The sequence below is a fragment of the Perca fluviatilis genome, chromosome 13 (genome assembly GCF_010015445.1).
Source record: "Perca fluviatilis chromosome 13, GENO_Pfluv_1.0, whole genome shotgun sequence".
In the NCBI taxonomy this organism is placed as follows: Eukaryota; Metazoa; Chordata; class Actinopteri; order Perciformes; family Percidae; genus Perca; species Perca fluviatilis.
The window spans coordinates 973194-999706 of NC_053124.1; the positions used below are offsets into that span (position 1 = coordinate 973194).

The 26513-nt window shown below is 40.1% G+C and overlaps 1 protein-coding gene across 1 annotated transcript in view; it reads left to right on the forward strand.

Annotated features, from left to right (window-relative positions):
* Window positions 1-26513, forward strand: part of thsd7aa (thrombospondin, type I, domain containing 7Aa) — a 247220-nt gene that overhangs the window by 58349 nt on the left and 162358 nt on the right. Inside the window, exon 2 of the mRNA XM_039820834.1 lies at window positions 18909-20115. Within this exon, the coding sequence (XP_039676768.1) occupies window positions 18909-20115 (1207 nt within the window). The remainder of the gene's footprint in view (window positions 1-18908; window positions 20116-26513) is intronic.

Sequence of the window (26513 nt, forward strand, 5' to 3'; positions counted from 1 at the left end):
CATTTACATAGGCTACACCACTGATCTGAGATCAGGTAGTCTTCTGAATATGTCGCACAGATCTCAGAAATTGTATACATTGTTCATCTGCTATTTTACCACTAAATTCACTTCTGAGACTTTTTTATGCGAGAAATCAACTATGTAGAGGTCAAATATGGGCCGTTTTACAGAAAAAAATGGCTAATTGCAAATTTTGTCTGACTGTGTGTTCAGCGGCCACTACTCTGGGCTGAGATTTCCTAGGAACCTTAACAAGAAGGCTCCGGATGCTGCAAATATTGTATAATATGAAAACGGCTGGTGGATTTAAGACAAAAAATAATAATTTATTGAATTAATCAAATATGAACATATCTGTCACTGGCTTGTTGATCTTTACATTGTTAGTTAATTTATTATTATTTAATACAGTTTGATGAAGTACTTATTGGACTTTAACTTATCATTGCACTTACAAAAACGAGTGTAGCTGTCCTCAATTTAGGTCGCTTCGTCTGATCTGCTTTTTTCCTGCATCCAACTTGTGTGATTGTGTGTGTGTGTGTGTGTGTGTGTTGTCTGTGTGTGTGTGTTTGTGTGTGTGTATGTGCGCGCGCGCGCGTGCGTCAGTCACGGGGGAAATGGAGCAGCAGCCCCGCCCTCTGCAGAGAGCCGACAGTATCGAAACGGCAGCCACTTCATTGACTTTATGGTGAAAAAACGTTACAGCAGACATTGATGTTAAAATGTATACAGGTTGACAGGACGGTCTGAAATGTCTCTCGCTGTACGTTTTGTTGGTAAATGTTTGAGTCACACACGTCTCATCTTCATAACAGAAACAAGGAAATGAATTTGACCTGTTCTCACTCCCGCTTGGTCAGTGGCTGCACGTGGGACTGCTGTGATTGTTGCGAGTAATGAAAATGCGATAGGGGGCCCCGGCTGTCAATCAATATCTTCCAGTGATGCGGGCCCCTGATTGGTCCAGGCCCGTAAGCACCGCTTACCCTGCTTACCGATAGTTACGCGTCTGGCTCCAGGGCCTGCAACTTCCTGTTCTCCCTCCCCTCTTCCTGCTAAATGGCCGGTGTGTGTGAGTGAGAGCGCGGTCAGCAAGATTGTTACGCCCGCAATCTCTTACCACAGGTTCCAGTAATCTTATAATGGATATGTGTGTTGAGTTATTTAAACAAACGATCAGGGAAATAAACACCTCTTGTCCGCGAGTCTCATTGATAGAGCCCATGGCTGGATGGAGCGCTATCAATGAGAGCTAGCTAGCCTCCTCCTAGATCTCTGAATTCACAAAAACACATTAAATTGAAATTGGACAAAAGTGTTAGATAAGCTTTGTAAGACCTTAGGGTAGCTCTGATATACATGTCATAACAAAATTCCAAATGTAAATATACTCTAGTTATGCCGAAAGTGTAGCTAACTAGCCGCGATCCCTACCAATAGGATTGAAGGGACACAAGTAGCTAACGAAATCCCTCATTCACAAAAATGCATTAAACTGAAATCAGACACAAGTGTTAGCTAGCTTTATAAGACCTTGGGGTAGCTGTAATATAAGTGGCGTGACGAAATTCAAACTGTAAATATACTATAGTTATGCTGGCAGCCGGCCAGCTCCGCGGAGCCCCGAGCCCCTGTAGTCCAGTAACCCAGAAACGGTGACTTTGCCCTGGTTATGGAGCCCAGGCTTTCTCATTAGACTGTGTGGAGCTTATGAAGTCAAATTTTCAATTAGCCATCAATCTTCGTAAAACGGCCCATACTTGAGCTTTATATAGTTGATTTCTCGCATTAAAAAAGTCTCAGAAGTGAATTTAATAACAAAATAGCAGACAAACAATGTATAACATTGCACTGTCTCGTCTCCAATGTATGTGTATGTGGTTCGCCCAACCAATGACCGCACAGCTCATCTAAATATTCATGAGCATACCATATTTGGAAGAAAAGCTCTTGTTACAAATAGGGCCAAATTCACAGGGTAGTTAAGGGCCCATAAAATAGCAAGTGGGCCATTTTCAGCACAACCAATGTTACATACCCTATTAGGAGACCTTAAGGAACAGTGTGAAATACCCTATATAATCATTATATCACCCCTTTAAGGCCTGGTAAGTCATTGAATTTTAAATTATGTCAAAGCAGACAAGATTTCAGACACTCCACACTGAAGAAATGGCTGTTTTGTGTGACGTATCAGAGCCTGTGGGTGCTGTGTGGGTGATGTTGGTGTCTCCAACCATGCAGGGAATCCCCTCGTATCATAGTCTCCAGCCCGCTGTGCTCACCGAGCCGAGCAGCACTCACCTCCACCTCGCAGGCAGACAAGCCTGCTCTGATGAATATTCAGAGCTTTTTAGAAGGGGTTCAGTGTTGATTCAGAGAAACTAAGGCACAGCATGCTCATTTCTGTGACCTTGTCGTACAGTTACTGATCATTAGTATTCAAAACACAGAGGACAGGTTTAGTTCTATCTGTCTCATTGTTTCCACACTTGTTACCAAATCAACGTGCAACCGTACGCAAGCTCTTCATTCAAAAAAGTCGTGACCTTTCTGCAAAGATGTGTGCCGATGATTAAATTTAGTACAATGCGCTACACTAAATACGGCAAGTTTGTCCGAGCCCAAGTGTCCCTCATGTGGCAATAGCAACCCTGCTCTCCCCCCCGCTCTAATGTCCACAGCTACAAATTAGTTTTGCACAATATTCAAAAGTCAAGGCGTGCAGATTAACCACTTTGTGATGCGAGAGAGCACGTGTCAAGTTGCAGGGACTGATTGTAGCGGTTGTAATCACTGAGTTGTGTTTGTGCTGAAAAATTTTGTAAATGTCATTGTATTTATGTAAATATCAATCTACACATTTGTCTCATCACATGTCTATCAAGATACATCTATGAAGATACATCTATCAACCCCTCTAAAGATCACCAATTAATACATTCTATCATGTTTGTTTAACCTGAACAAACTGTTCTTTTTTTTACTTTGGACATAGCCACGCTAGCTTCCCTCTGCTCCTAGCCTTTAGGCTAAGCTAGGCTAACCCCATCCTGACTCCAGCTCTGTATTTACAGTTACATGCAGATATGAGAATTCATGAGACATGGTATCAATCAATCTCACTCTTGTAAAGAAAGCGAATGAACGCATTTTTCCTGAATGTTGGACTTTTCCTTTAAATGTGTTCTAAGCATTGACGAAGTTGAAAAAGGGTGATTTGGGGTAAAATATGACACCTGTTATGTATTGTAATTCCCATGAAGAAATTATGATTGTAGCTTTTTTTTTTTTTATCTTTAAATTGTCTATTGCTATTGCTGCGATCTTCTTCCTGTGATGGCTGTGTCTCTTAAAGAGGAGACACCCCCATCCACCCGCCAAAATCCACCCTCCTTTTCCTTTGTCTCATCTCACCTCACTCCCTGTGACATTTAAGCCCCCCCCCGCCATCATTCCTGCCACCCTTTGTTCCCCTCCAATCTGCAGAAGGTCTTTTTTTTTTACATTGCACACGTCAGTATTACCCTGCATCCTCTCACAGCTTTAAATGAACTCTTCTTCATTTAACCTGTTTGGTGAAAACTAGATTTAATAATCTACTGATTTCATAATATGCCAATTTATGTGATCAATATAAACCTTTTATTAAGCTTTTAATAAGTTCACAAGAGAGTGGCATCAAACCTCCAATTACTGAACTCTGATATTAATGTTTTCATAACCTGGCCCCCGATATTGACTTATGGAGATCATCATATGAGGATGGCTAAAAAATTGAAAATATTATAAGAACAAATCCTCCCACATTCATGCACACTTATTTAGTCTTTTCCTCCCTTCAGGCTTTAGTCTTGAATATTTATTTATTTAAATTTTGCTGTTGTTGTCGTTGCTCTTAACAAGAGGTTCAGCTACGCTAATTAGCCAAGCATGCTGATGGCATACATAACAGACAAATGCAGCTATTTGCCATGTGAAGCCTTAGCAGCATGAAAAGAGTTGTGTTGAGTACGCAGTTTGAACGGTTTGAACATCTGTAGCTTTAAGGAAATTGTTCATAAATAGTTTATGCATACTAAAATAAGATGTATGGAGGGCTTTGACAGGATAATTTCCTCATTCCTTTGCACTTCCTAGAGATCTAATAAAGTGTGAGGAAAAAAACAAAACATTTAATAGTCCAATAAACGTATGTTATCTTTCAAGGGTAGAGGAAGTACTCCGATTTTTTACTGAAGTACAGTTAACATTGTTGTCTGGTGATAGGGTTTATGGGTGCCACATGGCTTTCAATTCAGACTGTGCCCCTATACGCCAAAATTTCCTCACAACCGTTGAGGGTTTGATTATATTTGACCTCCATTTTAAGTCGAGCTACACTGTGGCACTGCATTGTGGGAAGGGCTTTCTGCATGCAGTTTGTATGATTATGTTAGAATGAAGGGCGGGAACCAACAAGGTAGAGCAGGGCATGGACTGAAGTCGCTGTTGGCATTTCCCATGTTGCCAAGCAGAGTCTTAAAATCAGATCAGGACAAGTGGATTAGTGCCAGTCCTGACTGCAAAGCTGGTGACTACAGCCTCAACCTCCAAGTGTCTCCCACATAAAAACCCCCTGGCTCAAACTCTCTTCTTCTGTCAGTCGTATTTCTTTCGCCAATCCCAATCCTTTCTCCCTCATCCTCAGGGAGTGTATTTCCCCATGTTCCCCAGCCAAATCCAATCATGTTAGCCTCTCCATTCCTTGGTCGTGGCTGATAAAATGCCTTTTCATCTAAAGGGCAGATTTTGCGAAAGAGTCACCTCGCTATCTCCTCTCTGATGCCATTCGTCCTCTCCCTCTCCACCCAGTCGCTATATGTCTTCTCCTCGTCCTCTTCCTCCCTTGGGGCTGCTATTTCTCACTGAAAAGCCTTTTCAGATCAACCTCAGCGCAGCCTGGCCCTCAGGTGTTTTGATAAGGTTGGCGGCCACTCAAAGCATGATGGTTCTTTGTATGTCATCGCTGCTAGGAGATCATCTATCAACACGGCAACACCAAACGCTACTGTATTCTTCAATTTTTTGTCCAAATACATCTAAAAAAAAACATCTGCATTCACCTTGAAGACAATCTTATCGGTGGCTTTTATTGATTTTTTTTATTCCTACAGCATGCAGGCTTATTCATATTTCACAGTTCCTTGGTGTTGCTCCATTTCATTTATTTCTGCAACAGGCGGTTAAAGTGGCAGGAGAAACATTTAGGTTAATTTAATTTCAGAAGAGGAATTTTCAGACCTAATGGGTGCTTTTTTAACCACTGCATATCTTTCGGTCACCAAAGTCAAGAACAAAGGAGACATTCTTTACATCTGGGGGCTGGCAGTTTTTAGTGTGGGGGAAGGAGAATGGGTTGGGTGGGTTGGCAGTTGCTATCATTAGGGGCAACAAACAGGGAGTGATTGTTTTCAGTGGAGCTCAAGCTGTCACAGCAGGCAGGTTGGTGTGCTGATGGTGGGTTGGAGTGATAGTTGGAGCCTGCAATGGGATGTTATTACACGTGCTTATCACTGGGTATGTTTGCTGCTGTCTCGCTTTATCTAACCTGAACCACTTGACATTTCATCTTGTGGAGGCATGATCAGCAGCATGTTACTATATTGACCCTCTGTTACCTGTAAACAAGGAATTGACCATTTATAGCTAATGGTTATAGTTACAGTTACTGTAAGTCTCTTCTCTTTGATGGCGCTCTGAAACAATCAGCAGCAATGAGGATTCTGCTACTACTCTACCCTTAATAAACACATTTATGAATTTGAAATGTTAAACAATACCAAAAGCATGATAATTAAAAAGGAGGTTTGGGTGGTGGAGGGAGCTCTTGCAGGAAACAGTGTTGGCATGTTATCAGTGGAGTAATAGGGAGAAGTGTGGATTATATACCTTCTCCTTGCACAATGTAGTGGTCCCTCCAGAGTACTGTAGGGTTTGCTTCTTGTAACCTGAGACATGGGGTATGTCCCAAAGCCCTTAAATTGCATCCTCCTCCACTTGCCTCCCTTCCTCGCGTCTTAGTCCCTCCCACTGAGGAGGCGAGAGGGGAGAGACGTGAGGAAATCATCGGAGGAGAGAGGCAACGAGCAAATGTGTTTTAGAGAGATGAGACGTCCTTTCAGCTGCTGTCTGGGGTTCCCTCCCCAAAACTTCTTGAGCGTCAAACACTTCATTTCCCGAAGCCACGCTGCAGTGGCCAGTCATGTTACCAAGTCTCCCTGAATGGTTATTTTTACCTCTTTTGGGGAGTGGGTTGTCTTTCATAGTTTTTGAGGGGGACAGATGTACCTCTTCTAAATATTTGGGGGGGACATATTCCCTACATTCCCCCTGAAATCTACACCTATGGTTAGCATGGCATAGACTGACCACACCATCTCTGTATAAGTCTTCAACATTGCTGTGATGATAGTATATTTGATGACATGCTGCATGAATATCAATTAGTAATCGTAACAGTGGCTCACTATATGTGTGTTTTCTTGTGTGGCTGTGAGTGAGTGGCAGTGTGTAATTAATCCTTTAAAAAAAAAAAAATAAGCGCTCTTATCTCTTCCCAGTCCCTCTGGCATATTTAGTCAGATAACTAGCATCTGTTCTCTGTTTGAGTAGTGCAGTAACAGGAAACAGACTTCTATGTGTCTGTATATGTGTTATAGGTAACATAGCGATGAGTCACAGTGAGCTGCCCCTGCCCTTTGCTTGTCTTCTATGTTTAGCCAGGTTTTATATCAGCAGAGAGAACAAGTCATTTTAAACAAATGTCTGGCTCAACCATGGCACGGTACAATTAACTGAAACCTGGAAGGTTGGTAGTAGTTGTTCTTGCCTATAGTCTGTGGCATTACTATATAGAGACTGACAGGGCTATAACTGCTCTCTATGTCACTATTAATCTCCATTTGAAGAACATTACAGACTAGTTATGCTTACACATTGTGAAACATTGTTATTCATGTTCATTTCTTTTTTAATCTGGTGATTTGCCACATTCAGAACTCTCAGACAGATTACGATATTAGGCTACTTATTTTACTACTGCAATGAGACATCTGTATGATACTAATGTGTATTGGTTGTGACTCTGTCCTGTCATGGTCCTGGAGGCTCTTTCCAGAGATGCTTTTTAAATATTTCCATATGGCATGGAGAAAAAAAGAAAGGGAAAACATCAGAGACGGTGGCTCTGCAAAATAGTCTCAGGAAGGAACTTGTTTTGGTGGAAAAGAAAACGCCACATTCAATATTAAATGAAGTTAACTGTTCACACAATACAGGAATGGGAGCTATTTAAATTAGCTGGATACATGGTTACCAGGGTATCACCCTGTGGGTTAGGATTAGCCAACGTTACTTTGTCCACAACAGTCCTGCCACAGTTGGTCCCAAAACATCCGAGTTGGATAGTAAATGCCGTAACGATGTTGCATGATCCAATTTTTCTTCAAAATTTGCCATTTTCAGTGTGTTGCTTGCTAACTCAAAGTTTGTTGTTGTTTCCTGAAACAAACGGAGTATTGCAAGGAAAGGGACATCCGTCATCCGATAAATGAACTGCAGTTGATCCAGACCAATAAAAACATGATACCAGCAACTGTAACATGATGGATGTTTTTCCATGTAGTCAAGTAAACTTGAATTTTTTAATTCATGAATGAACAACATACCTGCTATCAGCAGCTGCAGTCCAACATCGTCCAAGAATTTCAAAAATATGAAAAGAGACAGCTGCAAGTCATACAAAGGTCCTTCTTGAAAATTCTGACCTGGGGAAAAAAAACAGAATGCAAGTCAGTACCATCTGGTTATGTTTTGCTTCAGGTCTGTTACAATATCCAGAGCCAAACACTGCATTTAACAAGCAGCAGTCTGCTCTGTAGTGAAACTGTTTTCCATGTAGCAGCAAGACGCCCCAAATGAGCCGTGTAATGTCCCTTCCTAAAAGGGATGGCTTGCTATTCTGACAAGCCTTATGAAAGATGCATGAACGCTGGTTTGTTTGAGCCGCTGGTGCTTATACATACCTTTATCCAATATACCGGTCAAATTGTAGCGATGTCATTATTCTCACCATGCTCTTAAGTTACAAACCAAAGACTGTCTGAACACCAAATATTGTCTTTGGATTGCTGCTTTCGTGGATATACTGTAATGCTTCATAAAGCCCTCACCATGTGAGGTCTGGGCCCAAATTGACACAATCTAGTCATATTGCGCTGTTGTGTTTGGAAGGCTGATACCGGGTAATCCTGTAGAAACAGATCTATTTTCATGCCATAACTTCTATCAAGCTGGCAGGGGGTCTTTGGTGAACCCGGAAAAAAAAAAAAAACACTGTCCTGTGATTTACGCACAAACTCTTCTTTTGATCATGGCATCTGAAGATCAAAGACCATAGGCATTCAGCCAGAGCCCAAATACAGCTAACCGAAAAGCAGTTCACCCTGAAACAGACAGGGAAGGTAGTTAAGATCGGAGCAGACAGATAGTGAGCTGCAGTGAAATATGATGATATGAAACGCTGTTCCTCACAAGTAGGGCAATGTCTACAACAATGTGGATACATTTGAAAACATGTCTCGGTTTTCCCTCGTGCTTTCTGGTATTTCTTTTTAGGTTTTTGGTCCTCTGTGATACACCGAAACAGTAAAAAAGGATTAAATGTCTAGTGTTTTCTCCTGGTTGATGAACAGCAACATTCTGCATTACCATCATGATCTGGTAGAGAGTGATGGAAAGCCCATTTTGCAAGCCTTTTTTTCTATTTCTGTCATACATACAAGGGCGTAACTCTGGGGTCATCATTGGAAGGGTTGAGTTCTCAACTTTTGGGCAAAATTTAGACGTTGAACATCAAACACTTCATTTTCTGCATTCTGGTGAATTTTTATTTAATTTGTGCCTTTTCTGCATCAAGTTATGGTGCAAATGCCTATATATGTAAAGGAAATTATTACAGGTTGTTGGGGTGGGTTGCACTGGCCAGTTTTGGCCATGTTAAATTACGCCTATGCATACACACTTTTTAAACAAGGTTGATTTTTGAACTGCTGCCTTTTTTTGAACTGCTGCCTAAATCAGATCAGTATGTTATACCCACACTACTGTATGCTACTTTTAGCCATTGATCTTAGCAAAGTTAATTGTTTGCGAGCATAAAAAAAACATACAGCTTAAATTATGTTTTGACTAGCTTGGCAGCATGTGTTTGATTCCTACCTACCTATTTATGATAAAAAAAAAAAAAATTAAATGTGATTTTGAGTAGTTTTGTTGGATATAACCTTAAAGTTATAGTTTCCCGTTTGCGTTCCATACTATACTATGCTATGCTAATGTAGTGTACAGCATCAGAGAACCAGGTTTTGTGCTAATTGGTACTGATCAATCAATGGACAAAGAAATAATTTAGCACCTCCTATGGCTAGTCCAAGTAACCATGACAAACACTGAGATGCATCACATCTGATCAGCAGTGTTTCAGACATGTGCATAACGGAATGAAGACAAAAAACAAAAATGATGACGAAATCAACAAAATGAGACGTGCAAGAAAGGTGCAGCCTCATTTTGTCACACAAAGTCATACTGAAAGCAGGAGAGTGGCAGAAAGACTGGTGAAGAATAACAGAGAGGCCGGAGAGAGATGATAAGTGAGTTAGCTAGGTCTGCAGTGATATCAGTATCATATTGCTTTCCCTTGAGCTATACGACTTGGCAATTATGATGTTGTGAAAGCTGTAAGGAAGAACTGTGTAATGCACACAGAGAAGCACCAAAGGCTGGCAGAGACAATTAAGGGGCATTAGGTTTATTAAGTTGGTAAAGTCTGTATGAGGAATCCGCTGCAGTACATGGGGCCGTGAGATGGTATAATGCCACATTTTAGCATGGTACAATAGTAGGCTATGCAGCAAAGCAGACAACATATGTTTGCCAACGTGAAAAATATACCTTGGTCACTGTCACAGTTGGAAAACACTGACACTACTTTAACTGCATTCCCCTTTAGTGTTTGGGTATCATGTTTTTATCAGGCCCCCAGGAAGTGTGGCAGGCTTTGAAGTAAATTGAACATAGCGTCCAAACAGTAGAATTGCAACTCTCAGCCCATCACATGATGCCCTCTGGCCCAAAAAGACTTTTTCCCCAGAGACTTACATCACGAAAGACACGTCTGTAAATCAGTGGATTCATTTATTTGACGTCACAAAGGGTTAGGGTTATGACTCGTTTTACTATCAGAATTTGAAACATTCAGTCTGATAACATTTGTGAAGTCTAGAAGAGCTGCACGATTAAATCATCCTTTTATCCCCATTCAAGTTAGTGGAGCGCTAAACCGGAAAGGAGCCGGCTGGGCTGACGGAGGTCTCTAGTGCGCCTGCTCTACGGGCTGCACGGTGCGGAAGCAGTGCCGATCATCCAGGTCAGTTTTTGCTCCATGATGGCTTCATGCGCCACTGAGCAACTCATACGTGGCTAACCCTGGCAAAACAGGCGATGGAGGCATATGACAGGGCACCATTCTCCATATTACAAGTCAGTGTAGTTACACAGTGTTGCTTTAACAGCTTTTTCTGAAGCTTTTCCTTAAAAGAAATGGCTTTCATCAATGGAGTTTGTTCTGTTTATAAGAAGACAGATGTGTTGGCATGCAAGCTCAGTAACCGATATGATTTCATAAAAAAAATAAAATAAACAGAGATTTAATGCATCCCTTTGAAAACTGAGCAAACTCTACCCACAGAAGACTGTGGTGTTCAGGAAAAAGCTGGTAAGTGCACTTTGAGTTGGTTTTGTTTTGTGAAGCTACTAATTTCATGGATGAAGTAATTCTTATTTTTTATTTTGATAATTACATTTTATTCCTAAAATCTAGGGAAAACATTAAGATGTTAAATGTTTTACTTTTTAGGAAATCAGGCTTGTGCAGTGTGCTTGACATTCAATTCAGTTCAATTTTATTAATAGTATCAAATCATAACAAGAGTTATTTTGAGACACTTTACAGATAGAGTAGGTCTAGACCACACTCTATAATTTACAAAGACCCAACAATTCCAGTAATTCCCCCAAGAGCAAGCATTTAGTGCGACAGTGGCGAGGAAAAACTCCCTTTTAGGGAGAAACCTGGGACAGACCCAGGCTCTGGGTAGGAGGTGTCTGACGGTGCCGGTTGGGGGTGATGAAAAGTGACAATTATAGTCACAATAAAGATAATGGAACTATGACTAAAAATAGTAGTTGTAGTAGTTCATGGTGTAGCAGGGTGTAGCAGGGCACTGGGTCAGTGGGTTACTCTCTTGTAGGAGCACTGTAAATTAAACCAATTTTCAATACACTGTGGTACCAGAAAACATAAAACATAAAAGAAAGCATTCAGTCATTTGCTGTCTGCTCTTTGCAGTAGGCCTGTTGTTATGGATGTACAGCTGGAAAAATAATTCTTTATTTCACTGTGTTATGGGAATATTGACTCTTTATTGAAAGCATTCAGTAGTTAATGGTAAATCCCTGACCTTTTCACAGTCTCTTTATTATAGACATGTGTTCAACATATGAATACAGATTGACTGCCTGCTGCTGCTCTCATTTATCTTGCCTTTCCATCCAAAAGCTACTGGTGGGATGCACATCTCACACTGCTTTCCATTATCCCTGTAAATGCCAATGCCAATCTTCTGTTTGGCATCATGGGAAAAGCGGAAGGGAGACCAGGTGGGAGGTCTAGGGAGTTGCAGGGAAGTGTGCATCCAAAAAGAGCAACCCCATTATTGGGGAATGAAATCGTTTCACACAGATCCTAATTTTCTTGTGCCGGCAAGCAACGGAGGAGATAAACCTGTTGAGAAACATCAAGAAAAAAAGCATTTTTCTTCTCCCTTGTGGCCCAACAGCTATTAAGCGGACTTATCTCTGAACAGTGGACATTAAAGTGTGTTGCAGCAGTAAAGACATCATTTACTTCCTTCAAAGATCAACCGTTTTCTCCCTATTCGATTTGTATCCATCTGCCGAGCCAGTAACTCAAATCAAATTAAAACCTAGAAAGAAGAAAATGAAATAGTGTGAAAGTCACAGGATCAGTATTTGAATTGTGTATGACACTTAACAGTACAGATCCTTTTTGAGGCCCCAGCCAAGTGCTGATGAAATCTGCTAGCAACAGCTGCCATTTCAGCCAGCAAAGTTGATGGTCGGCGACTAGATAAAAGCATTTGTCCACACCCCTAAAATCAAGAACCCTTTGTTTAAAAATTCTAGAATTTACTAGACTAACTTTACTAGAGAACTTTTCCGCTTCAGTCACCCTACAGGTTGGAAGCGTTATTGTCCCATTATGTCTCATTCAAACTACAGATCTGCTACCCGGTCTGGCAAACTTGCATAGTGCGGTTATAGCCGGTAGAGGGCCGCAAAGCGAATGCAGCGGTGGCGTTCACCCTGTTACAAGTTGATGAACCACTGAAACGTTTTTGGAAACATTATTTTAAGGTACAAAAAGTTCTCTAGTGTTGCTTTAAGTCACTGTTATCACTGTAAACTGCATTGCTAGAATGGAAAGCTTGACAGACGTAGCAACAGTACCTGAGGGATGGGGTTTAGCGAAGGGTCTAATTTGGTTGTTTAATCTGAGGAACCAGCAAGAGAAAAGAGGACTGCTGGGAGTGTGACAGAGGCCAGTGTGTATTTTATACTGCACGAGTGGTCTCTGCCAAAAGCAGAATCATCTGCCTGCAGTTTAGAAGTGGTGAATTTGCAGCTCACAGCAACTTTTCTTTTATTGGTAAAATAACGTGACAAAAAGAAAAAAGGGATACATCTACAGTATATATATGTAAGATAAACGTAAAGACAGACAGACAGAAACATTGTTATGATGCGATATGATAAGAGTATGATAGTGTTTAGTCAGGTTAGATCCAGTAGGGCATGTGTAGGCTCACAGCAATTTATTACTACTACACTGGCTTTTGTTTGACATCTAGTGTCGGCAAAAAATGGCGTGAGCTGCATGTAAGCTATTTTATTGAGTTTCCTCTTAGCGAAAGGTCGTTGGTTCGATCCCTGGCCCTGCAGTCCCATGTCGAAGTGTCTGTGGGCAAGACACTGAGCCCCAAATTGCTCCCGATGCTGTGAATGTGGGTGAATGTTTATCTTATGGAAGTCGCTTTGGTGAAAGCATTGAATGAAATGTAATGTAACAAATAAATTAAAGCCCCTATACAGGGAAGGCAAGTAGAGGGTTCTGAGCCCTTTTTTGAAGCAGTTTCAGCAGACTCAGCTGATCTAACAGAGAGAGACGGCAACGGCAAACGCGCAGTCACCCTTGGATTTGCAGAGGGAGCGGGATATGAATAAGAGACCTTGGTCGGATGATTTTAGTGCACCTAGAGGTGGTAGAAGGATGTGGAGTTCAGAGATTCAATTCAAATCAATTTGATTTATAATATCAAATCATAGCAAGTGTTATCTCAAGACACTTTACAGATAGAGTAGGTCTAGACCACACTCTACAATTGAGATGTATGAAGAAGCAAATCTGTGTAGGGCCTTGTACAGGATGAGCAGTAACTTGAAGTCTATTCTATACTTTACTTGGGAGCCAATGAAGGGATGCAAGGATTGCTGTGTTGTGACATCTATGGTTGGATTTTGCTGACCGCTTGGCTGCAGTGTTTTGCATGAGTTGCAGGCTGGACAGAGCTGCCTGACTAAGACGAAGAAAAGCGTGTGTGGATGCTTTGAAGTTCTTAAAGGTCCAATGTGTAGGAATTTCTCCCATCTAGCGTTGAGATCATAAATCACAATCATCTCTCTCGCACCACGCAGTTCAAAGTACGTATTACAGCTATGGTAGCCTTCACGCTTTTTTCTGATGACGCCGGTCTCTTGCTCTTTTCAATATCCGTTTTATTTTTCTGGCCGATAGGAAGACTCCTGTTCCTGAAATTTGGATTTTGAATATGTGTGCTCCTCCATGTTTCCTTCTTCAAACTTGCCGGGGCCGGGAAGCTACGATACCCGTTAGCAGCATTAGCAGCACCCACAGGTCCTGTGAGGTTATCATGTGACGGCGAAAACGCGAAAGGCGGAGAAGTATGTCCTGTATGTCCCTTATCGGCTACCGTATTTCAAGATGGAGCATGAATACGGAGCATCTACCCCAGTTCATGTAAACGTAAAATGTCAAGCCAATAGGAATACTTGGAATTGATGGTGGAGGTAAATATTTATAAAAAAGGACATGTTTGTGAACAGGCAACACAGATTTTGATAATGAACAACTACACGTTATACACTGGACCTTTAAAGCAAGGTTATAATAGTTTTGAATTTTTAATTAGTGTTTAGAGTATATTAGTTTTGACTTTTCAATTTCATTTCAGTTTAGTTTTAGTTAGTTTTCGGAGTGAGTTTACACAGTAGCTTAAGTTTGTTTTTGTTAGGGCCAGGTATAATGTTTCAGAAGTATCTACATATACATTCAAAATACATGGCCCAATCTCTAATGTTTAATCTATGCACTACTTTAATGTCCAATGTGAACTAATTGTGGCACAGCACCATCTTCTGGAATGTAAAGTTTGTTAAATGTCTGTGGTTCAATGTCACAATGTTGTCAGAAATTTTTCAGTAGTGAAATATAATATCTAAAAAACTAAAACTGACTTATTCGGTTTTTTAACCTGGCAATATAGTTTTAGTTAAGTTGAAGTTTTTCTTGTAGGTTTTCGTTTTTATTTAGTTTGTTAAATTACTTTGGCTACTGAGTAATTTGTAAAGTAAATCATTACTAAGTAATATGTAATGATTGATTACATTCTTCAAGTAACTTGCCCAACATAGTATAAGTTTTGTGGTCATAGAAACCTTATATTAAAATTCTTTTTTTTTTTAAATATAAAAATAAAACCCAGATCAGTTTAGTTTCTAGCTGTCCCACTAGGGGGAATTATTTTTGCAGCTACAGAAAGCCAAGCAGTCCACAATCACAACAATTGTAAAAACAAAGACAAAACATAACAGTACAAATCAGACAATGTTCCCCCATTACGTGGGTGCCTTTGGCATTTGTTACTGACGCAAAATTCTCTTTTAGCATTTAGCCCTTTATATATTTAGACCTGCTTGGTTGAGACTCTTGGCGTCACTTTTTAACATCTGGGTCGGGACGTACGTTTAACTGACATAGGGTAAAAGAACGGGACAGTTAGGTTTAGGAAAGATCGTGGGTGGGGTTACAAAATGTACGTTTCAGTGACACGCGGGACAAGAAGCCCGGTCGAGCTGCTGCTATGCCTGGAGTGTCCCATACAGACGCTAAAGGGTGGTTTTTGCAATTGGTATCTGACGCTGAGAGCCACTGACCAAGCATCAGTATTTTACGAGGTGGGAATGAGAACGGGTTGACCAATCGAAAGGTTGCTTATTTGATCCCTGCAGTCCCATGTCCAAGTGTCCTTGGGCAAGACACTGAACCACGAATTGTTCCTGATGCTGCGCCATCGGTGTGTGAATGTTTATCTGATGAGTTGGGGAGCACCTAGTAAGGCAGCCTCGGCCACCAGTGTATGAATGTGTGTGAATGGTGAATGGTTCCTGCACTATGTAAAAGCGCTTTGAGTAGTCGTTAAGACTAGAATAGCACTATATAAATGCAGTCCATTTACATTTACTTTATTTGCAGTGAATAGAAACCTAGCTCCTCGTGATTTTAATAATTGAATACATCTGGTCAGTATAATAGTGGCATTAGTGATAGATGTTTGTAGTATGGAGGCAGGTTGTGATTAGATGTGTGACATCCCCCCTGGAGTTTCAGTCTTGTTGGCGCAGTGCCCTCCATGCCTCCTGGCTCTTCTCAGTGGGTGATAGGCGATGTAGGCCAGCGTGAGTACAACCATCCTCATTTAGTTTCTACGCTCACCATTGGCCCAGAGATACCCGTGTCATTCAGTGACATGTTCATAAATTATGGTGAACACCTGCGTTGAGCTGAGACAATACCGCCTGCTAGGGAGGTAATACGTTATGGCTATAAACATGCTGGCCTCTTTAGAGTGCTGGATATGGATGAATACCCGAGCCCAGATGTCTACTTAGCCTTGCAGTGTTTAGCCCTTTGCCTATATTGTTAATTACAAAATCAATACTGTTGTTTTTCATCACAGACCTCTTCATCTCATCAATGACAGTATCCAGTATGCAACATTAAATGTTACATCAAATCAGCAGTGTGCCTTAGAAATCCTATTCTTCCTGTGGTGTATTTCCTCATTTCCAGCAGGATAGAAGAGGATAATGGCAGCCGGTGAGAGATGCCAGATCTGTGACTGCAGCTGTCTCATGTGTCTGGGGCAGTTTCTTGCTACCTCTATTGATTTGTATTGATCCAGACCCTCTGCCTGCAGCTGTAAGCTAATTCAGCCTGCTGGTTCTTCCGTTGACATTTTCATTGCTGTATTGCCGCTTTATTGAGTGACACCATAAAGCACTGTTTAATACAGCCTCTGACTTTATACTCTGAGTACAATACATTACTGTATTGTCTAGTGATAGACAGTTATAGCTCAGACTTTTTTTAATGGCTACCCTCACTGGGAGTTTCATGCACAGTTTCGTAAATCACACCCTTTGTCTCTCTCTCTCTCTCTCTCTCTCTCTCTCTCTCTCTCTATATATATATATATATATATATATATATATATATATATATATATTTATTATATATAAGTGAATAAAAGCCCAGTTAAGATATTCAGATATTGAATTTTCTTTTTTTGTGTCAAAAAGTCAAAAAATCCAAAGATGTTCAATACTGGCATCAACTGTAGTTTTGACATCAGCTTCCACTTCTTGGATCTTCTATACTGCTTTCTGGTAAACCCTGGAGTCAGTTCACCACGGCTCATGATGTTTTCTCTGCAGGGCCTGGTTGCTGCTGACGGAAAGAAATGACCCACTTGTGCTCTTTCATTATGCTGTTAGTTGAACTGAGAAGTCGGAATTTCCAAGCTCCTAGTAAGAAATGCCAACTGGAACTCCCACCTGATGTCGATTTCCCACTCAGAAAGTCGGGAGAACCTCACCAATCTCGACCTCACAATCCAACATGGCTGCTCGAAGCATAAACGGCCGTGAAAGCTGTAGTTATATACCGTTTATTAGCACTTCTGTCATATTTGTGTTTCATTAAATCAGCCTACACACAGTACTGTCCATCTTCTATCTCTGGATATGTTGCTACGGTGTTATAGTGCATAATGGGTTGTTATCAACTAGTATTCCCACCCCCATTTTTCCAATTTGTAACTGGAACGTGATCAACTTGGGGTGACGTAATTCCCAGTTCCGACCTCCGACATGGAAGGCAGCATTGAGATGCTTTTGTTCAGCCAGGTTTTCCCTTGGATACAATTAGTACCAAAACGAGGCTCTGTGGCTAAACCAGGGCAGCAACATTCTCAACATATTTTAACTAAGAGGTCAAAGGAGGGAAATACCTACAGTAGTTGTGTCTAACTTAGGGAATCATTTTGAATTTATTTGCTTCTCATTTCTCAACTTCTTGGATTTTTATGTAAATGGACTGTATTTATATAGCGCTTTTCTAGTCTTAACGACTACTCCAAGCACTTTAACATAGTACAGGAACCATTCACCATTCACACACATTCATACACTGTGGCCGAGGCTGCCGTACAAGGTGCCACCTGCTCATCAGATAAACATTCACAACCACAGCCGCATTGCTACGAAGTTTTATTAATATTATTATTATCATTATTATTTGAGCTAAGTTCTCATCAGTGAACTGTTCTTTTACAATATTTCCTAGAGATCATAAAAAACAAAATGGCAGTGTGGGGAGGGATGTGACATCTCTTCCCATGGATTTCCTCTTAAAATGTTTGATAGGCTTTATGCTATACAAAGTGAATAGTGCTAAAGGTTTCATTTATTTTTATTTCATTTGTAAGTGTGGGATAATGTTACTTATTTATTATTTAGTGGTCTTAGTATAGCGAACTTTGCCATCTTGTAACCTTATCGTACCTTATTACTGTATGAGTGATGCTTTGCCGATTCTGGACCTACAAAGGTTCCCAGCACTGTTAACACCAGACAAGGCTAATGATATGCAATGCTGCACCATTCCTCATGTCAGTTATATTTTATGTTGTATTGATTGTCTTCTTCTGCTCTGGCTCTGCATCTGCTGCACTCCTAACAGGGGTTTTGTCCTGAAAGTGATGTTTACTTAGTACTATAATTGCATTCTCATAAATCCAGTGGAAGTGCAATCACAGTATTGCACTGAGAAGCACTTACAGGATGTGAAAAGCAGTAGTGTTGTCTTTAGAAGCACTTTAGAACTATAAATAATATCCTTTTTCCGTGGAATTCAAAATCCTGCTTGGATTGGGTTTTTTGGCCTGTTAAAAATAGTTCTGGTTGATTACAACTTAGGTTTTACTGTGCTGTTTTATTGATGCTTTGATCAGACAAGCCAAAAGTTTATCCATATCAGATTATCTAAACCATGCTATTTGGAATATAGCCCTGATCGTGTTGGTATACTCCCTTACAGTACAGATAAATTGTGCACGTATGACTCTGCATGTATGTATTTTCAGTGGGTCGAAGTCAAACCATGAAGTCAGTCTGAAACTGAGATGGAGGTTCACAACGGACAGTTTGCATAATATCTTTACTGTTTGCCTTTTTGTTCTCTTGTGAATGTTTGGCTAATCTGGGGGTTTGCTGTCTGATTGTTTGACTTCTCTTTTACAAGCATGGCTGTAATACACATTGGCCTTTCCTTGACCTCTCTGTTGTCTTACTCTTCACAGGTCCATGGGGTCGCTGTATGGGCAGTGAGTGTGGACCGGGCGGCAGCCAGAGCAGGGCGGTATGGTGTGCTCACTCTGAAGGCTGGACCACCCTGCACACCAACTGTGACCAGACAGAACGGCCGGACAACCAGCAGAGCTGCTTCAGAGTGTGCGACTGGCACAAAGATCTGTATGACTGGCAGCTGGGTGCGTGGAACCAGTGTGTCCCGGTGTCGATGCGAAGTGCTGGGGTGCAGCGCCCCACTGTGTGTACCCGGGGAGAGGAGGGCATCCAGACCCGTGAGGTGGGCTGTGTCCAGAAAGCAAACGCCGAGCCCGCAGAGGATGCAATCTGCGAATACTTTGAGCCCAAACCACGCCTAGAGCAGGCCTGTCTCATTCCCTGTCCACGGGACTGTGTGGTATCAGAGTTCAGCTTGTGGACTCACTGTTCTAAAACCTGTGGGATGGGTTTACAGAACCGCATCCGCTTCGTTCTGGCTCCGCCACTGTTTGGCGGGGCTGCCTGTCCAAACTTGACCGAGTTTCAGACATGCCAGCCAGGGCCCTGTGAGGGAGAGGAGAGCCTCTACAGCCTTAGGGTGGGACCCTGGGGGCCCTGCTCTGTCCCGATGCCAAGGCAAGCCAGACAAGCTGATAAACCACCCACAGAGAGTGACAACCCATCCAAGGAAAGTGAAACACTTTCCAAAGAGGGTGACAAACAGTCCAGAGAGGGTGACAAACAGTCCAGACAGAGCGAAAAAACATCCAAAGGGGGTGACAAACAATCCAGAGAGGGTATCAAACTGTCCAGTGAGGGTGACAAACAGAGCAGAGAGGGCGACAAACAGCACAAAGAAGGAGACAAAAGGTCCAAAGAGGGTGATAAACTGTCCAGAGAGGGACACAAACCATCCAGACCCAACAAAAAATTGGGCAAGACAAACAGGAAACCAGACAGGCCATCCCGGCAGGCAGACAGGCCCAGACGACAGAAAAAGGCTAAAAACAAAGAGAAAAAAGACAAAATGAGAGAGAAAGTCCGGGAGAGATTAAGGGAGAGGGGTAAAGTGAAGGATCCTGAGACCAGAGAACTCATCAAGAAGAAGAGGACCAGAAACCGTCAGAACCGCCCGGGAGGAAAGTCCTGGGACCTGCAGGTCGGCTACCAGACCAGGGAAGTGTCCTGTGTGCATAAGAGTGGGAATGTTGAAGCTCTCAGGTAAGAATGACATAAATTCATAATGAAATAAATTTCCTTATGTGTCACCTCACATGCATGTCATCTACAATGATGTGTTTCTTTCCAATGCCTTTGTGTGACTGTATGCTTCTCACTTTCTCTAGTGGCTAGTCTGCATAATAATTGGTTTCAGCATTAAGACTAGAATAATGGTAATACCTATGCCAAATCTAATGTTTTTTATCATCAGATTAGGATTAGGATTGGGTAAAGGTACATTTTAAGGTTAGGGAAGGCAATCAGTGGATGGCCTGTTAGGGTTAGGGTTTGGGATTAAGTGCCCAGGTCAGGGTTAGGGTTTGGTATGTTAAGGATTTTGTGAAGTCCTGTGTGCCCTGACTACTTTAAAGCAAATAATAAAGGAGCACCCGTAAGGCACAGCCTTCTTTCTCTCTAGGGTTAGCTGGCTATTTTATTCTAACTGCATTTGAAGTGTTTTCTGATCTGACGGCCCTCTCAGCAGGAAGACTTATTTGTCTGTGCCCTCAAAAACTCACTGTTAAAAAAAGAACTCTATGATGTGACAACACTATGGTTAAGGTTTGGTTTGGACACAAAACTTGCTTGGAATGACAATAATGAATGACTGTGGTCATGCTTTACAAAAAAACAAATTATGTCAGTTATATAGTTGGGCCATAAAATATTGGTCCCCCTAAAGTTTTTGTGTGAATTGACCTTTCTATGACAACATGGTGCAAATCCAATATACTCATAAAAGCCCTCATGCCATCAATGCCTTTTTGTGTATGACATCATAAAGTGTTTACATAATAAATTCAATGTCAATTTCTTCAGCGGATAGTAACTTTATCTGGAGAAAAGTGGCTTTTTGAAAACCAACAAAATAAACTAAACTGAACAGCTGATATGCAGTCCTTCCAGAAAAACGCAGTTTTTTTGTGACTGTTGCGGGCAAAAATCCTTGATTATGCGGCACGTTTTCTTAAAAAATGCGATGGAATATGTGGGATATTTATGCAATTTTATGCGATGAAATTGTGGGAACTTGCAAAAACTGAGGTTTGATGAAAAAGAAAAAAAAGTGATTCCCCAATACCCTGCTTTTTAAAAAAACTTTATTTAAAAAAATAGTTTACAGATATTCAGTCATCGCAATACGTAAACAAATAAGATACAAAAATATATACAAATAATATAATATGAAAGTAAAAATAAAAGTAATAGTCTAAACAGAGGGAAATAAAAGATACAAAAGAGACAGACTTGCACCTAGACAAAGAAATTTGAGTAGACATCAGATATTAAGATAGCATTCTGATAGCAACTTAAGAGACTCAAAATAAATTTAATTTCAAAATAAACCCCCCCAAAACCTTTTTTCTAAAAAAAACACCCCTTTTTTTTTTTTTTTTTTTTAATTCTTCCTTAACAAAAAAAAAAAAAAATTTTTTTTTTTTTTTTTATTTAATTTTTTTTTTTTTTCTTTTTTTTTTTTTATATTTTTTTTTAAAAAAAAAAAAAAAAAAAAAATAAATAAATAATTAAAATTTTTTTTTTTTTTTAATTAAATTAATTAATTAAACTTAAAATATAAAAAATAATTTACTCTTCCCTTTACAAATATTTTTTTTTTTTTTTTTTTTATTTATTATATTTTTTTAATTTTCTTTTTTTCTTTTTTTGTGGGAAAAGGAAAAAATATTTTTTGATAAAAAGAGGCATAACACTATTAAGGCCAAGAATGCAGGACTTCACTGATGAATGATCATGACATTTCGTTAATCTTCATCAGAAGATCAGCAAATCGCCTTCGAGTGTGGCCAGACAACATGCTGTGTGACCTAAATTGTTTGAAACATACTGGTTTACCGGTATTGTACATACTGCACTGGCTCCACCTGCTTACTTTCTGTTGACAACCGCTTTACATCTAAAATATATTTTTTACTACCTGCTAACAAGCTGTTTATCCATTACAGGATATATACTTATGTGAATACCTGTCTGCAACCTGTTCTTATTACATATATACATGTACTACACTACTGCAGAATCTGTTTACAACACAGTTTATTCAGTTTAATATTAATCCACCACAGGATTATATATTTTGTTTTTATATTATCTTGTATTCCTATATTTTAACTACAGCTTTAATGCCATGTCTTTTTTTAATACATAAAATATGTGTATGACCATTGTTGGTGGGAGCCTGAGAACTTCAATTTCATAGCCAATGACTGCTTCACTGTAGTAGTTGTTGTGCTTATGAGAATAAAGAACTTAAACTTGAAGCCTTAAAGGTCCCATGATATGGTGCTCTTTGGATGCTGTTATACAGACCTTAGTGGTCCCCTAATACTGTATCTGAAGTCTCTTTTATATAGACATTAGTGGTCCCCTAATACTGTATCTGAAGTCTCTTTTATATAGACCTTAGTGGTCCCCTAATACTGTATCTGAAGTCTCTTTTATATAGACCTTAGTGGTCCCCTAATACTGTATCTGAAGTCTCTTTTATATAGACCTTAGTGGTCCCCTAATACTGTATCTGAAGTCTCTTTTATATAGACCTTAGTGGTCCCCTAATACTGTATCTGAAGTCTCTTTTATATAGGCCTTAGTGGTCCCCTAATGCTGTATCTGAAGTCTCTTTTATATAGGCCTTAGTGGTCCCCTAATGCTGTATCTGAAGTCTCTTTTATATAGGCCTTAGTGGTCCCCTAATACTGTATATGAAGTCTCTTTTATTTAGGCCTTAGTGGTCCCCTAATACTGTATCTGAAGTCTCTTTTATATAGACCTTAGTGGTCCCCTAATACCAGAGGTGTATAGTCCAGGTGCCAGAAAGTAAAAATCCTGCCATGTTTTTGGATCTGCCTCTACATCTAGAACAGGTGTTTTCACTAACAAGCTCATCTACCTGGTAGAGGAGCTGGTTTAGTGATGGTTGGGACAGCTGCTGGACAGGATTTCTACTTTCTGGTACCTGGACTATACAACTCTGCCTAATACTGTATCTGAAGTCTCTTTTATATAGACCTTAGTGGTCCCCTAATACTGTATCTGAAGTCTCTTTTATATAGACCTTAGTGGTCCCCTAATACTGTATCTGAAGTCTCTTTTATATAGACCTTAGTGGTCCCCTAATACTGTATCTGAAGTCTCTTTTATATAGACCTTAGTGGTCCCCTAATACTGTATCTGAAGTCTCTTTCCCAAAATTCAGCCTTGGTGCAGAATTACAGCCACTAGAGCCAGTCCCACAATGAGCTTTCCTTAGGATGTGCCATTTCTGTGTCTGAAGCTATTGAGGAGGAGAGAGGGGGGGCAAGGTGGAGGGTGGGGGTGTGGCCTTGACCAACTGCCACTTTGCTCGTTTGAAAGCCATGATGTCTCTCTCTCTCATGGGTGGGCCAAATTCTCTGTCATCTCTCTACTATCCACTGTCTCATCAAGGCAAACTAAATGCTTCCCCCCAAACAAAAGCCTTACCCATACCATACTGTAGTTGCCATGCACAGATGTTGTAGAAAGACGATTTTAGAAATGTCATTAAACGCCACAGTAGCAAAACAGACATGAATAAATATACAACATTCCTTGACTGATTAACCTTTTGTTTATACTTTTTCATTGTACAAGATTATTGTTGTCAATATGCACATTCATGTGTTATGATTTGCAACATTTTACTTTTGTGTGCATTGTATTGCCCATTGAAGAGCCTGTAGTGTTAAGCGTATTGACATATTTTCACAGAAAGGGACGTGGCTTGTTTGTTTTGCACTGTCACATTGCTGCACGCTCCAGCTCACAATGCATGTCTGTGGCACTCAATGGCTCCAAGTGTCACGGCTCATAAGACTTAGTCATATTGTATGTGTTGTAACAACCCTGTAAGCCTTCAGTTTTATCACTGTTTTCTGCTTTGAATTTAATATTTAGTCAGAGCTAATTGAGATTATTCAAAATCCTACATGAAGGCTTGAGATTAATTAGTGGAATTATTAATGCTATCCATATATTATGTGTAAGGCCACAGTGCTGGGCCTCAGTAATAATGGTCGTAACGAGAATTGCTATCAGTTTCAATTAGTCAATGTTGAACATCATTTTGTCTGTTCTACTTCCTCAGTGTCCATATAGCTTCTCCCACCTCAATAACACTGGACACTTTTCCATCCTAAGATGTACTTACTCAATACATGTTTTTCTTCAGCTAGGTCAATGTCCATGTGGCTTCTGAGAGCCATGTTCTTTGTTAGGAGATGAATGGCCTCATTCTGTCTCGCTGTGCTTGCTCGGCTCTAATAGAGGCCACTGAGCAGCATCCATTACATCCTGAGAAAATCGAGGCTCTTGTGATAGATTTGCTTCTAATGAGGGTCAGAATTCACATCATTCAAACTTTAGGCAAAAGCCACTCAGTTTCACTCAAGTAGCATATTATATTTATATGATACACACTAGGATTGATATCAACTTTGGAATATTCTCTTTATCCAAAAGAGAACCACATATCCATATTCCTTCTTTAGCCCTTCTAGCAATGCCCGAGAGTTTATTCTGACACCCTGCTCTTATGGAGAACTGTATGTCACAGAATGCACCGATGGCTAAAGGCTTGAAAGAGGCTTAGTCGAAAGTGATGACAATATTAATGTTGACCGGATCCCAGAGTCAAGTTTATTTACAGTTAGAACCATACCTGTGGGACCTTTTTTTTTTTTTTTTTTTATCTTGTGGCTAAAAGCTTATTATGTGTGTCCAGGATTTAAATGATGATGAACTCCACTGGGCCTTTATCAAGTGTTTTAAAAAGACATATTTTAATTGTTGTAAATAGTTTTAATATTATGCAAAATTGCACTTTTTCATGGCTTTTCAACATAAATATGTCCCTGGTGTGAGAACAGACCATCCTCTTTCTTTTTCTCCTGCTCAGAAAACATGTAACAATAGTTATAACATCCTATGAAGGCAATATATCTAGATGCCATTGTGATGTGTCTTTTTATCATAAAGTATTTCTGTGACATTATATGATTATATGATGATAATATGGTGGCCGACTGGGGCAAAAGCACTGCAACTAAGGAAAACACATGCAAATAGACAAAACACAAGCAAATTAAGAAAAACATCATAAATGTGACATCACATGCGCAGCATTTAGCAAACACGCTGCATATACACACAACACAACCAAATACACAAATGCGCTGCAAATACACACAACACAACCAAATACACAAATGCGCTGCAAATACACACAACACAACCAAATACTCTGAAGCCCTCAGTATTCTTCAAATGAACTGCTTGTCGTATTGCATACCGTGATAACATATTGTGGGGCTGAAAAGCCTAAACTACATCAAAGTGCACACTGTTACATTTTGTATCTGTAAAGCCATAAGGGCCATAGTCACATCTGTGTCTAGACCCTGCTGCTTAAGCTTTACTATAACATGGTTTAAAGAAAAAGGAAGCTCAATGGCTGCAGAACAAATAGAAAAAAAAAATACGAGAGTAGACAGTTAATTTCTACACAAAGTTGTCTATTCCACAACATGGATTTAACAAACATTTTCACTAAAACAGGGTATATACAGAAATCCTAGAGACAAATTCAATACCTTTTAATACAATTTTTAATACCTTCTCAATATTTTTTAAAACCAACACGCCATTAAGTTGCACGTTTATACGGCAACACGTTTTCTAACCATTAAACAGAGTTTAAGATTAATAAAAAAAAAATACACCCTCTAGGCCAATAGAACAACGCAGATAGGGAAAGTCAACACAATAGATTAGACTCACTGAATTTGTATACATCTTGCAACCCTAACACATCTTGCATTCATTTCACCTTTAGAATAAAATTAATAGATTAAATAAAATGATAAATTAAAGCAGTTCAAAGAAACAAGCATTCACTGATGCCATTATAACCACTTCAAACTAAGTGAACCTTCTTCTGTATGTACAGACACGCAAATGAGTACACATAGAAAATATTCCATGAGGCAAGTGAAATACAAGAAAACAGACATACACAGACATGCATGCCATTCTAACCATTTGAAACTAAGTGAACCTGTGATCTCATGGGAAGTGCTTCAATTGAATTGCTTTTTATTCCCCACTAGGGGTGCATACTGCTCAAAACCAACATGAAAAACGTAGCTAGTAATGTCCACTCAGCGTTTTGTTTTGTTGTTAAACTGTGTGTAAAATGAGCGGTGACGTTAATCACCGGTTTCAAGTAACGGCACAGTCTATTTGCTGGATGGTTAAGTTAACGGTCAGTAGCTAACATTAGCAGATAAGCCCATTGACAGCGACGTTATTGTTCATATTTTGGCACAATCAATGTTTCTGAACGTAGTAGTAGAGGTCATAGT